Genomic DNA, 15,400 nt, shown 5'->3' with positions numbered 1-15,400 from the left:
AATATTCTGGGTAGTAACTGGAAAAAGAGGAGTGGGGGAGATTGCAGCCGTTCTTTAACCTCCGTACTGTATAATGAATTGGTGGGGAAAATAAATTCTTTTGACTATTTGATTACTTTCCTTTTATTTAAGCCATTCTGAATATTATTCCTTAGAAAGCTAATCTGTGTAAAAACACACCCATTTTCTGGAAGTTTATCTATACTTCACCAGTTACTGCATCTATATTATAAATATTCATGCATATACTCAGAATATAAACATAACAATCATAATAAACACGAATATGAACTGACCACGCGGAACGAGAATGCAAATTATTAAAATCTTGACAGAAATTCAAATGTGTGTAATATTTGGATGGGAGGAAAAGAATACTGAATTTTCTACTGTTTTCGCAATTCTTTGACCAATAGAACGACGTGCACCTGTCTGTACTCTCGCGCGCACCATAGGTTACGTTAATGCAGAGAAAGGGTAGAAAAGCAATTTCACGGAGTATGATTCACCATCTGACGTTGCATATAAGGAAGAAAAGTTGTTTATTTAGTTTTGGCTTTGGTACAGGGAAAAATGCATGTTCATTAAAAAAAAGGATTAAAAAAAGCACTAAAAGCACAAAATAAGCACTAAAAACAAAAAATAAGGGCTTTAAAGAAAAAGTAAGCACCTATAAGGGCCTTTATATTTTATTTTCAAATATAAGGACTTATAAGCACTTGTAAGGACTGCTACGAACCCTGTCAATGCATAAATAAAATTAAAGTTTCAAGTAATTTGAGTAATAGCTTGCAATATCTATTTAAATTCATAGACAGCAGAATCAGTATCAGTATTGACCTTGGTATGTATGAAAAATAATAGAATATCGCTCAGAACAATAGAACAGAATTTCAATTTGAAAACAATAGAATTTCCCTTACATTTACTTCCTTTATTTTAAACATTTTTCAAATGCTGATGCTCTTTTCCTTTATCAAATAATGTACAGCCTCAAAAAGTACAAAGTAATAAATCTCAGTAGTTCTTTCAGATTATATTAAAAGAAATCAAATTTATATTAAAAGAAAGGAAAGAAAAAAGAAAGCCATCTGACAGATTTAAAATTTCAACTTCTATATTATTTGCAGAGTTCCAATTTCCTTGTTTCATTATTTTCTAAAAAATCAATTCCTAAAAGCAAATGGTTAAAGCAGGAACAGTAAACAAAGCTGCAGTTTGAAAACAGAATGCAAATGCAACCACGTGATACAAAAGTTCTGAAATTTTTAACAACACTCCATTTCATTATCTTCTTTAAGCAAAATTTGATACTAAGCCCACCTTTACAGATTTACATCTTAAAAAGAAATTATGCATTCCACAACTAAAAGCTTGTATCAAAGGTAATATTTTTGGGTCAGTCAGAAAAGGAAGTTTGTTGGGAAGATTACTATCTGTGCAAGGAGTTGAGAGAGGAATGGTGTTATATAAAAATGAGAAGGATTCATATTTAAAGGCATTAATTACACTGATAACTGTTAATTTTTCCAAACTGTCTTTCATTCTTTCAAGTTGTTTTGAAGAAATGTTGTTTGACGAAATTAAACATCGATACCCACATCTGCTCTTCCAGTAGGAAGGTGCACCTTCTCAATGGTATGTGAACATAATGCACTGAATGATGAATTCCCAGAAAGAGGACAGGTTATCAACGGCCACCTTAGCCACCTGACATTGCTTTTCTGGATTGCTTCCTGCAGAAGTATGTTAAGGACAGGAGGTCTTCTATAAAAGTCAGGAAGTGCTCCACTAAAATGATGATATTGGAAAAGCTCTATGAGCAAATTCAGAGCTGCAACCGAGATGCCACAGATGCTAAAGGATACCAGGAGAGAAATCAAGTATTGATTAGACATCCTTCCTCTGTGCAACTCGTGAAGCTCGTGTAGAAACAGTGTAATGGAATAAACAAAAATTTGTTTTTCTATTGATGCATGAATCTTCTTTATGTATTGAATATCTGTTGTATAATTTAAGATTAAATTTTACCCAACTTTAAATCATTTATATTTTAATCCAATTTATATTAAAAGAAAAAGAAAGCTATCTGATAGATCTAAAATTTCAACGTCTATATTATTTGCAGAATTCCAATTTCCTTGTTTCATTATTTTCTAAAAAATCAAGTCCTAAAAGCAAATGGTTAAAGCAAGAACAGAAAACTAAGCTGCAGTTTGAAAATAGAAATGCAAATGCAACCATGTGATACAAAAGTTTTGAAATTCTTAACAACACTCTTTTTCATTATTTTCTTTAAGCAAAATTTGATACTAAGCCCACCTTTACAGATTTACATCTTAAAAAGAAATTATGCATTCCCCGATTAAAAGCTTGTATCTGAGCTAATGTTTTTGGGTCAATCAGAAAAGGAAGCTTGTTGGAAAGGGTGCAAAGAGTTGAGAGAGGAATGGTGTTATATAGAAATGAGAAGAACGTATATTTAAAGGCATTAATTACACTGATAACTGTTAATTTTTCCAAACTGTCAGGCAAGATAGCATTCTTTCAAGCTGTTTTGAGTGAAATGTATCCTTAACTGAACGGAAAACCAAATAAATATTTTCAATATTTATGTGTATCTGACATAGTCAGCATGCAAACAAAAGTCATAAAATGAAATAAGATATAATTAAATTTAAAAAAAATCAATTTATTACACATTATTAAATTAAATATAAATTGAAAAACAGTATTATAGCAATACCTCATACCAAAACCATCCATACAACTAAAATAAATAATGTCAAGTGTAATGCAACTACATTACTATCCAAATTAACCTGAACATATATTATAAAATCACTAGCATAAAAAATTTCACATGCAAAAGACAAAATAGCACACAATTAAGTTAAAACTAACCTGTTGCACATGTGAAATGAGAATAAACCCTTCGATCTGGAACATAATTTTGAGAAAGATACATTTTTAAAATGAATTCGCAGGCAGCTATATGATCTTGTTTAGGACCTATAATTTAAATCAATTTATTTTAGGATGATCCAATACTTTGGCATTTGAATGCTTTTAAAATTCTTTTAAACGGTTATGTTATAACCAATACCTCTAAAAGGGGAGAAAAAGTCATTAAACAGCACATAGCTTATTCAAAAACAATAACATTCTGAGAAAAGTTAGTTAAAATTTAAAAAAAAAAAAAAAAAAAAAAAAGCAAAAAATCTAGACAATTTAGATGTATTTTATGAAGTAACTGCTTTATAATGTAAGTAGACTGACAAAAATCAGACTTTTATGGACACAATTAATATACACAATAATTTGAAGAATAGGAATAACAGACTGCAATTAAATCATTTTAGCATTGTACCTGTTCTTTGGTTCTAAAATGCAGTTCCTAAATTATTAATTGAATTATTTAAAAATTCTCTTCATGAAACGAACTGGCCTTTTCTTTATAAAAGGTCTGAATGCAAGAAATATAACGTTTTAAACAATTTACCATTGGCAAAAAAAATTGCAATATCTTTAACCCCCTTCAAAATAATAATCCACTGAAGGCATGGCCATTAGTGTGAGCACGAGCTATATATCCATCAGAGATGTGGAACAATTTCTCTTAGATCATGGGGGTTGGAAATATTAAGCCTGAAGGTTTGACAATTTTTTCAGACATCTATACATTACCCTCTTTGGTTTGAGCTGTTACTAGGTATAGCTATCTTCTGAATCCCCGTGACAATTTTGGGAAATCTTTCTTTTTTCAAGAAATCTTTCAGAGCGATAAAAGATAAACCTTATTCTCCTCTTGTATATTTGTTTTTCAAGTTCTAGTTTTTACTCTAGTTATAGTGGATTAGAAGATATGAGAATGGTTGAATGTTTTCACACAGATATACAAATTTTTTGTTCGAACTAATATTATAAAATTTATGCAACACATGTGTGCTATGCGTATTTCTAGGTTGCCATATAAGTACTCTTTGCCAATGTCATGGGCTATCACATAAATAAGTTTTGCCTATGTGATGCATTGCCTCATCAGTGCCTTTTTGTAGCTTACAGGTGGGGCTGTAAAGTCTTTTCATTTTAAATGAGCATCGTGTAATATGTCAATAATTTCTGCTTTTTCTGAAAATTAATCTTTGATTTAGTTTGAAATTGAGGTACAACATATACATACAATAATATAATCAGAGGCATTTAGATTTAATTGATAGAAATTTCATAAATTTGGAGTAATATAGGTCTTTATACACTTATATGTAAGTAAAACAGCATCATTAACAGATTTCTTTTCAATGTAAATATGTAGCTAATTATTGAGTAATTCTCCTGTACTTCTTTGATATAGAAACAAGTGCAGTATATCTCTAGTATTGCAGTGCAAAAATAAAGATAAATTTAAGCAAACAAAGATTTTAAAGTCAGAGATAAATTAAAAATTAAGCATACAACAACTTTGCTGCAGGAAATGGTGTTGTATATATTATACAGTCAAAAGTCGTTAATCCGGACTCGTCGGGACTTCGGCGATTCCGGAGTATCGATTTTTCCGGATTATAGATCATCAGTTTAAATCTCGTAAGATGGCATGCAGAAATTCTAAAATTAAAAATATGAAACCGTAATTTATGAAATAAAGAACAATTATGATCTAAAGGGTATCAAAATTTGCAAAAAGAAAAAGCTTAATATTTATTTGTTTACTTTATTAAACATTTCTTTCAATGTAAGTTGTTTAAGTTGCTTCGTTTCATGTGATAATACTTTCTCTTTAATTCTATTAAACAGACATAATTTCTTGTTTAGTTACAAAGTTACGCTGTTCAAGTCCTATAATTGCTGTGTCGAGAACACCGACTAATTTGTCAATCGAAATTTTTTCGTTTTCAATAACCTCTGTTACTTTCTTCGCTATCGAAAGCGAATTATAATGACGAGGAATTTGTTTTAAATCATATCAAAGACGGAGCACATCGAGATGAAATACTAATTTGGTAAGGAATTATAAGCCAAATAAAATAAAAACATCTGTCCTGAAGATAAGGATAGTGTTGACAGATCAACTTCCAATTCATTACGCCGGGCGGCGTTCCCCCGCCGAGCAGCGTGAAACTGATAAACAGATTTCGGATTTCAAAACATACTTTCGCTTTAGATCCTTTACATATTAACAAATATATATGGGAAATTCTATTTGATATAATCGAAAGTTTAAGCTTACTTTTATAAAATTGCATTACAGTCTGCAAAAAATAATAAGCCGGATCCAATTCGAAAATTAAGGAACAACGCAATCATCAACATTAACTGAAATAGATAATTAAATAATTTTAGCTTATACGTCCATTATACATAAAACGCGCACGCGAAAACGTATATTCTGCACTTGCGCACACTCATATGCGCAGTCGTAAAAGGTCTTACGCGCACGCGTAAACACCTATGCGCATGTGTCAACGCGGCGCAGGCGCAGAAAGTTTTTAGTTTTGAGGTCCGGATTATAGAACATTCCGAATTATGGGTGTCCGAATTAACGACTTTTGACTGTATTAGCTCTTTTTAGTTAATGACAGATCATAGTACTTTCTGAGTGTCTGCACCCCCATGAAAAATCGTCACATTTATCTTTGTGAAGTGGAGAACATTTGATTGGCTATCTTTATGCTAATAATTACTATTTTATGCTTGAATAATAATATGATTTAATTTTATGCTTGAATAATAATATGATTGATGATGCAACGTCACTAAAATGTCACAGCCATGTTACCAAAAAGTATCTATGTGGCAATACAGATACATCCAAGATGTACATGTGAATTTTCACTTTTGAAATTCAATGGCTATTTTTTCTGATTAATATTTCTTTTTTCATTTTTTTTTTACATTTATTTTTGAATAAATACTAACGAAACTGCAAATTTTGCCAACTGATGAAAAAGAAACTGTTGCATTTCTTCAGAAATACAGTGTTTTGTTCAACAATAGAGAATGCAGAAATTTGCATTTTATGAAGTTGAATTTTTTGACTGAATTTCATGGAAATATGGTGTGAAAAATTGCAAGCAAAGTGTTAGAATAAGGGATGGAAACTACTTTGAAGATAGCCGCATCTCATTTACTCCAACTGTTCGATTTATTTAGTATTGGGCAAAGGTAAAATAGTTCGAAAACGCCAGGCACTTCGTTGATAAATGTACGCTTACCTGGAGTGCAAGAGAGAAATATAGAAAGAATTTTAAGGAAGATTTTAAAGGGAACTATTAAAATTTGAACGATTTTGCAGAGACAATAATAAAAATTATAAATACGAACAAAGATAGAATTGGAATTCGGCATCGAGACTGAAATTTTGGACTTTTTTGGTTTTTTCTTATATATATATATATATTTTTTGTTTGTTCTTGGGCCAATAACCTTTTTTTTTTTTAATCATACGGCCGGCTAGAGCATCGGGGCTGTGCTCTTATAATGATAATGATAATGAGTTTTACTGTTGATCATGGAAGAATAATGGCCGCATCACTAATACTGGATGTACTCATATACACTCCATTTTTAAGTATTGCTCAGATAACTTGCAAAGATGGAACCCAACCATTTCTTGAAGAAAAAGAAAAGATTCAAGAAAAATAGATATGCCTTTGATAAGACCTCACCAAGTTTGATCGAACAATGATTCACAATCCCATTTCTATCCGAATTTTATGACTACCCATTCAAGTCCCATTTCTTCATATACTGACAACAAGACAACTACTCTTCTTTTACAATGCAGAGTAAAGAATTAATTTGAAAAATGATTAATTCAAAGAGAGTTAAAAACGCATGTGTTTTAAACATTGAATTTTATCTTCTAATTAATGACACCTCTTTTTTTTTAAGAAAAAAGAAAATTTGTTTTCCCCTGTATGTTTAGTTTTTATCCTGCATGAATTATACAGTAATCATCAATATACAATTTATTTATTTCCTCCTTTCAATATGTCTTTGTGGCGTAACTTGAAGCATACTCGATGCATGTTCGAGAGGTCTAGGGTTCGAGTCGCAGCGAGGTCACTGCGCATTTTTCATGTCTCCTGCTTCTAAATAACCAAATGATTCTACAAGCAGTACTTAAACTGAAAGGCGGTGGAAGATAATTGGTCAAGACCAGAATTGCTGGGTCTCCAGCCCTTTAAAAAGGGGGAAGTTATTAAGGTTTTTTCTCCCTTCTCTTGCACATGCCTTCATGGTGTAATTGGAAGCATACTAGACTCGAATTTGAGAGGTCTAGGGTTCAAATCCCTGTAGGGACATTGCAAATTTTTCATGGCTTCTACTTGAAAAAAATAATAATCAATCAATAACTCTGCAAATATTTCAGTTTTTAAATCATCACTTGTACCTGACTGGGTAGAAACTCAAGGAATTGGAAGAATTCCTGATGATCACACTTAACCCCTTCTTCCCACTAAGAACATCTTTTCAATTAACTAAAATACAAGTAAATATGACTTGCATCATTTGGGTTAATATGTCTTCAAACCTTTTATAGTAGGAAGTGGGTCTCTGGAACAGTAAAATTTATTTTTTTATTTTATTTTAATTTATTTATTTTGCATTATTTTAATTAATTTATTTATTTTGCATTATTTTAATTAATTTATTTATTTTGCAAAGCAACATGCTCTTAGTCACAATAAATGCATTTCTAAACTCGAGTCATTTTACCGATATGAATGGCTAAAGATATTGCACATGTAAGAAGCTGGATAAGCATGTAAGAAGCTCTTAGTAAGCTGGATGCTATCTTTTTGTTCCAACAATAAAAACAGCAACAAGACATTCTTAAGTTTCCAAATATACTTTTTTTTTCAGGGACACAATCTTTTGGGGGAATTTTGGTCTACGATCTTGAATCCTGCAACTAATTTAGCCAGTCTATGACTATAATTGTTACTTTCTATTGGCAGTTTTACCTACTTTTTTATGGACAAAATATTACTCATAAAATGTTTTCCATAAATTAATTTTGGCTTTAAAAATTACTGTTCATATAAATGAATAAAGAATTTAAGAAAACAATGTTAATTAAATATGTGAGAATTAAACATTAGTTATTGATTAATGCATTAACTTTTCTAGATATTTTATTTCCCTCCTTTTTTTTTATTTTTTTAAATATATTTCAGAAAATAAGGACACGTACAACTGAATAATTTCTTGTTGAAAGCTGATCTCTTGAAAAGGACCATTAGCTTAAAACAAAATGCAGTATTTATTCAGTAATACAGATTGAAAACAAACTGAAAATTATCTACTTTAAATGAAATTACATTACAGTCAAAAGTCGTTAATCCGGACTCATCGGGACTTTGGCGATTCCGGATTATCGATTTTTCCGGATTATAGATCATAAGTTTAAATCTCGTAAGATGGCGTGCAGAAATTATAAAATTAAAAATATGAAACCGTAATTTATGAAATAAAGAACAGTTATAATCTAAAGGGTATCAAAATTTACAAAAAAAAAAAAAGCTTAATATTTATTTGTTTACTTTATTAAACATTTCTTTCAATGTAAGTTGTTTAAGTTGCTTCGTTTTATGTGATAATACTTTCTCTTTAATTCTATAAACAGACATAATTTCTTGTTCAGTTACAAAGTTCCGCTGTTCAAGTCCCGTTAATTGTTGTGCCGAAAATACCGACTAACTTGTCAATCAAAATTTTTTCATTTTCACTAACCTCTCTGTCACATTCTTCATGTCTTTATCCCTTTTTTGCAGCAATTCCACTTTTTGTTTGATGGACATCGAAACATACTTTTGTTCTGTACAATCCTTTGGGAGCTCCAGAATCGGAAATTCTATTTGACATAATCGAAAGTTCAAGTTTACTTTTATAAAATTGCTCTTACAGTCTGCAAAAATAATAAGCCGGATCCAATTCGAAGATTAAGGAACAACGCAATCATCAACATTAACTGAACTAGATAATTAGATAATTTTAGCTTATACCGTTCGTTATACATAAAACGCACACGGGAAAACGTATTCTGCGCTTGTGCACACGCATATGCGCAGTCGTAAAAGGTCTTACGCTCACACGTAAACGCCTATGCACACGTGTCAACGCGGCGCATGCGCAGAAAGTTTTTAGCTTTGAGGTCTGGATTATGGGTGTCCGAATTAAAGACTTTTGACTGTATAACACTTAACACAAATATCTGAAAAGTATGACTATTAATTAATATTTATTAGTCACTTAATGATAATTAATGTCATAAGTTGCTTCTTGGGCGGGTTCTGGATATATATTTACTTCTTAATATAGACGTGAATGTAATGTGGCCCTTGCATAAAACAGACATTCAACAACTTTATTAACACACAAACAAAAAAAGTAGGTAACACAAAATTAGAAACCACATTTATCATTATTACGCTAGTGTACAGCAGGTTACTCTCACTACTTCGCTACTCTTCTAACGTAAGTCACGTGAGAGAGAGGCGTTGCAGGCTGTTCGGCTAAACTGTGCATGCGTGGTCATCACACCTCCCCTCTAAAAGATTTTATTGCATCTTTCAATGACCTGTCAAAACCACATATAAACATTTCTTGAAGCAAAACAAAATAGCATTCCTGAAACTTTCCAACTTAATTAACCAATTCTTACCATTTTAAATTAAAGTTACTTCAAGATATTTTCAGTTATCTTAATCATTTACAAGGTGTAACATTCAATTAACTTTTCAAACTTAAATCTTAAAACCTAAATCTTTGACATAACCATAATCATATAAGCAGTTATCACATAAACAAACCAATACAAATCAATCATTAAGATTAAGCATAGTACTTTAGCAAACCCTGGCTAAATCATTAAACATATTACATAACGTTAGGAGAAAAAAATCAAAAGCTTAGCATTTTAGCTCAAACTAAATAGTCAGAATGTCTTATAGTTCATAACGTTTCAAAAGTTATCGATTTTCAGTCATGCTTCCCTCATGGAAAATATAATCATGTCATTAAGTCACGTCATTAGTACATAACTCAGCATAGTCTTTTGGGCTACACATAATGTTACTGTTCCAGTTTGTTGACACACTAACTACTAGATGCATATTCACTAATTCAGCGATTAGCTTTAGCTCTAATAGCTCATCTATTTGTCGATGAACTTTACTTTTTAAACTTCAGGTATCCGGTACGGTTTCTGCTTCTTTGGCACACTTCCAGGCTTTAGTTTGATGTTATGTTCTCCAACATTGGCAATTTTTGGAATACCAGATCTTACGTTCTTATGCCGTCTTAAAATTTCCATAAGTTCTTTCCTCTTATGCGGTTCAAGGTACGTATGATCATATTCTTAATTAGAATAGTGTTCTTTTGCTTTCTGTGGAACAATTCTTGGGATGTTTTCAACTTCATCGAAATCAGTGTCTGTATCATATATCACACTGACATTATTCACAGCAGTCTTAAACTCTCATATCTTGTTTGCATGAACGTGCTTCGAAGAATTGTCAGTCATTTGTACTATGTAGCTATAATAAGTATGCTTTTTGATAATAGTAGCAGGTCCCGTACATCTGGCATAAACTTTGTTTTGACTATCAGGGATTAAGACTATAACTCTGTCACCTTTCTTAAATTCTTTATGACGAGTCTTCCGGTTATGGTAGAATGCACAAGCTTGTTGCTTTCCAACAGCTGTAAATCCTGCACATTCAGCAGCTTTTTCTAACTTCATCTTCAAATCATTCAGATAATCAGTCACTGAGGAGTTCATGCGGAACAGGAGTTTCATCAGTCCATGAAGTCTTCAAGATAGGCAAAGGGCCATTAGGACATCTTCTATAAAGCATCTGGAAAGGACTAAGATCAGTCATAGCATTAGGAACTTCTCAATAGACCGAAAGTAAGAATGATAAGTGTTTCTCCCAATCTTTTGAATATTCTCTGATGATATGATGTATCATTCCCTTTAAAACAGCATTAACTCTTTCTACAAAGTTGTTTAAACTTGGATGGTAATGACTTGAGAAGTTTGGGAACAATCTAATCCTTTTTAAGAACTTTTGAGACAAGGAAGCCGTAAAATTAGTTCCTCGGTCCAAAGCAACAATCTGAGGGATTGTAGTGAGTGTAAAGATTTGCAACAATGCATCGCATAATGATTTGGCATTCAGATTTTTCAATGGTTCCGCTTCAGGCCATCTTGTACATTGATCAACAGCATACAAAATATATTTATAATCTCGACAGCTTGATTCTAAAGGTCCGAGGATATCCACATTAATTACCTGGAATGGTTTGTTAGGACGTGTTACTGGCGCAATTGGAACTTCATCAAAGGGATGCTTTTTAGCTTGAAGTTGACAAGTAAAAGCATTACAATATTCATTTAAATCTCTCTTGATTTCAGCCCAATAGAGTATCTCAATCATTCGGCTGTCTTCTTGGTTCGCACGTGACTTCTTCATAAGCTAGAATGATCTAAGTCCATGATTCGTTTTCTTCTTTCTTTAGAAACAATTAACTGGTGAACTCTTTCTCTTAAAATTTTATCTTTATGATACAAAAAATTGTCAATAACAATAAAATTATTACTTCTGTTCTTAGCATCTTGTCAGCATGTTTTTAAATATGGATCATTCATTTGTTGAATTCGAAACAGTTCTGAATCCAAAACGCAATGATCGTGTCTTGTGCTACCTTTGGGATCATCCTTACCTGTATCTTCATATATGAGAGCACAACATTCTATTTTTTTCTTAACAGTTTCATTACATTTTTCATTAATTAGGTTTTCCCTATCATGGTTAAGTATTTTGTCAAAATTTTCAGTTTCATAAAAAGGTATTTCAACAAAACTATCATTTTGTAATATTTACATTTTTGCATTCAAAATTAAACTTTTGTTTATCCCAAATAATAACTCATTAAAACCAATAACTCATTAAAAGCACTCGATGACAAAAGTAAATCCTTACATAACTTATCCACCATTGAACAAGTTATAAAAATAGGTGACATAAATTTATCATCTTCAGAATACAATACTAGAGGTAAGTTAATGAGAGGAGCCTTTAAAGATTGTCTGAAAGCTGGCGTGAGGATAACACTTCCATGTGGCGTAAGGTATTTTTCTGGTACAATGTTAGCCATGATAACCGTTAATTGTGTGCCTGTATCTGCTACAGTATTAATTAATTTACCATCACAAATAAGTTATCCATCAGATTTTCACAATTTACAAACTAATTTTAGCATTAATAAGTTCATTAATGTTACAGTAAACTAAATAAAATCAAAACTAAAATATACATATTAGAAAAATGTAAATTTACCTCTAATGAAATATTAGCCTTACTTAAATTTTATTTTAACTCCTACACAGAAGTTAAAATATATATATATTTAAATTTTTAAATAAATTAAGCTCACCATCATATTCCGGAAAGTAGTCGACCAAGTGTGAAACCATAATCTTTTCTTCTAAGAGATCTTTTTTGTTGAGAAAGAGGATGACTGATGATTTTTGGAACCATGGATATGTAATAATAGTTTTGAATAATGCCTTGCTTTCTTCCATCCGGTTCTATATCAAATAGAAACTCCATTAAAACAATTGGTTATGCAGCAAAATTAAACTGGTCATTATTTGATTTAAGTGGAGAAAGCCAAAAATTGTTTACATTATACTCATGGGTCAATGACACAAACAATAGAAGATAAATAACTTGAAAACAATGTTAATTTAAAGAATAGAAATAATGAATTTACGTTACATACAAGCATTAAAATAATAATAGTAACGTAATGAAAAATTTAAAAAGTAGAATAAGGAATCTGAAATGCAAATTCCTAAGATAAGGAGTCTGAAATACAAAATAAAATTACTAATTGTTATTGGTTTATCTACCAGCGAACACATTTTTTCCCCTCTGCAATTAACATGTTAATAGTAAAACCACTTCAAAGTTATCTTTTTAGGCTTTTTTGGCAGAATTTTAATCAATACATAACTTCTGCAGATAAATGAATTGTCTTAACTTTGGCTTATTCTTACTACTCTGAGGGAAATTGATTTCTAAAATTCTTCTTCATTGTTTCTTTAATGTTCATAGAGTATTTAACTTTGGCAAAGTACAATAACAATTATCTGTCATCAGTTGCAATTTTGATTGAGAGATCTTAAATGATAGATATGAAGATCTTGTATTTGTCTTCATTTATCAGCAACCTATTAAGAAGATTTTTGGTCAACATATTCCAAGTGTCCCCATTCAACAAATACAACTATTGCTTCAAATGTCTAAATCTTGAGCTCAGCAGCATGACAGTTGGCCTATGTTTTATAAATGTATTACATAGTAAAGATTATGACTCTAGAGCCTATGCTTCATAACCATATCACATAGTAAAGATTATGAGTCTAGAAGTAACCAGTCTAGAAGTTTTATTTTCAATTATTGACTTTTAAAATATGCTGCACAGTATGAGTTTTGAAAAAAAAAATACAAGTGTAAATGTTAAAACTACTGAAGAAAACAGGCAAATTACATCCAAGTCATAAATTTCCACATTTCATGATAGTTTCAGTTTCGAAACTTGATGACTCAATGAAAGCAGGGCATTAATATCATAAGACTGTGACTATAAGGCAGAGAGCCTTACTGACTTTGATGTATCTATATTTCAATAAAAAACATCATCACTGAAAAATTTAACAATGGCTTATAACCAGGATATTTTGTAAAAAAGCTTGCTATAAGCAAGTTTGACCACAATTATGCTGAAAAACGATAAAATTCTTAGCAAAATAAAAAATACAACTACTATTCCTCTTTTTCACCACAGTGGAGATAATGTGCTACTAAATATATATTAAATTTTTCAGTGCAAGAATATAATAATACATATTCTGAACATAAAGAATTAACACACAACTGAGATTTCATTCATTAAAAGAAGTGTATGATAAGATGTGGGACTTATTTCTCTTTGATTGCTGCAGCATTTAATTCAGTGTAGTAAATAGGAAGGGAAACATAAGTTTCAAAAAGCATTATTTAGTATTAATCTCAGCCTAAACAAAATACCTCATTAATACTGAAAAATATATACTCGAATTAAGAAATATTAAACCTTGGATTTACTAGCACATCTGAAGGCAAGATTTGTTATTTTCAATTTGGCATATTTTTATTCACTAAGGGCTCTACATGGCATATTAATAATCAACACATTAGGTCAATTCCAAGAAATTAATACATAAATTAAAAGGATAACAAGAGAAAAAAATGGAACAGAAACAGTAAAGAGGTTATCACATCTAGCAATGGCCCCTGCTAGACAGGACTATTCTGAGAAACGCGATTCTGATAGCATGGGTCTAAATGAGAAGATTACTAGAAAAAAGAGCTTTGCTGGAAAGTGAAGTCCCACCTAGCTATGGAAACGATGTACCGCTATGCACGATTTTTTGAAACTTCACTGAAATTGTTTTGGCTGGAGCTCTGACCCGCGTAGAGATCAACCAATCAGACAAAAGTTCTGCTTCTAAAGAATCACGTGATCACAATCTGAGCGGTATTTGATTACTGTTGGGCGTTGTAGTACGTGAAAATGGTAAACTAGCTACATGGAAATGTGCGGGATCTGAGATTTGTCACTTTCGACGTCCATTCCCGCATAGCCGAAACATAATGTGATTGGGACCTAACAAATAAAAGTAAATTAATGAAGTGACGAGAAAGTTAACTGTAATAAAAAAAAGTGAAAAAAATATTTGCCATAAATACACAAATCAATTTTTATGCTTTTAAATTAACAATTCTCACTACAAATGGCAGAAATATTTACGCTAGTTCAAAAATGCTAGCAGCAGTAAATTATATTTAACATATATAATTATTATTATTCAAGTTTTAGATAGAAATTAGTGCAGTTACTTTTTCTTCTTTTAAGAGGTGTTTTTCTTTTGGGAGGAAGGAGGAAAGCCCAATAGGCTGTCAGTCTCAAATACACAATTTTGTATTCTTTCACTTTTCATCTGAGTCTTCGAGTCTGTTGTCATTCAGCAAAATGTAAGAGCTTTCAAATTTAATGTATCTGTTATTGACCAATAAAATAACATATTTAAAAGCATCAGATGCAGTTAACGCTCCCAAGTTAGCCTAAATATACATTCATCTTATAAAAGGTTTCACTCTTCCTCCTAAGCTAATTGATAACTGCTACTGAGAAACCATATTGCACTTTAAAACAATCCTTCTGGCTGACTTAAAATTTGAATTCTTTCAGATTTTTTTTCATTTCTTGTAAAAATTTGGTTTCTGTACACTTTTTATTTTTTACATGTCATACGTTCCATCCATCACAATAAATTTAAGCTACC

General features: G+C 31.3%; 1 protein-coding gene across 6 annotated transcripts in view; it reads right to left on the bottom strand.

Annotated features, from left to right (window-relative positions):
- The window catches only part of LOC118182162 (guanine nucleotide-binding protein G(q) subunit alpha-like), an 82,296-nt gene that overhangs the window by 7,244 nt on the left and 59,652 nt on the right, over window positions 1-15,400 (bottom strand). For 4 of the 6 annotated variants that reach the window (XM_085816043.1, XM_085816046.1, XM_085816045.1 and 1 more), the window contains 2 exons: window positions 12,445-12,598; window positions 2,905-3,012 (listed from right to left, as the gene is read on the bottom strand). In XM_085816043.1, the coding sequence (XP_085672169.1) occupies window positions 2,905-3,012; window positions 12,445-12,598 (262 nt within the window). Of the gene's footprint in view, window positions 1-2,904; window positions 3,013-8,255; window positions 9,584-12,444; window positions 12,599-15,400 lie in introns of those variants that run through there. The other 2 variants (XM_085816048.1, XM_085816044.1) reach the window with 2 other exon arrangements.

This window comes from Stegodyphus dumicola, chromosome 4 (genome assembly GCF_044657685.1).
Source record: "Stegodyphus dumicola isolate Sdum_Otavi_A_Nest chromosome 4, ASM4465768v1".
Classification (NCBI taxonomy): Eukaryota; Metazoa; Arthropoda; class Arachnida; order Araneae; family Eresidae; genus Stegodyphus; species Stegodyphus dumicola.
Note: the sequence above shows the minus strand (reverse complement) of the source record. Positions and strands in the feature narration are given on the sequence as shown.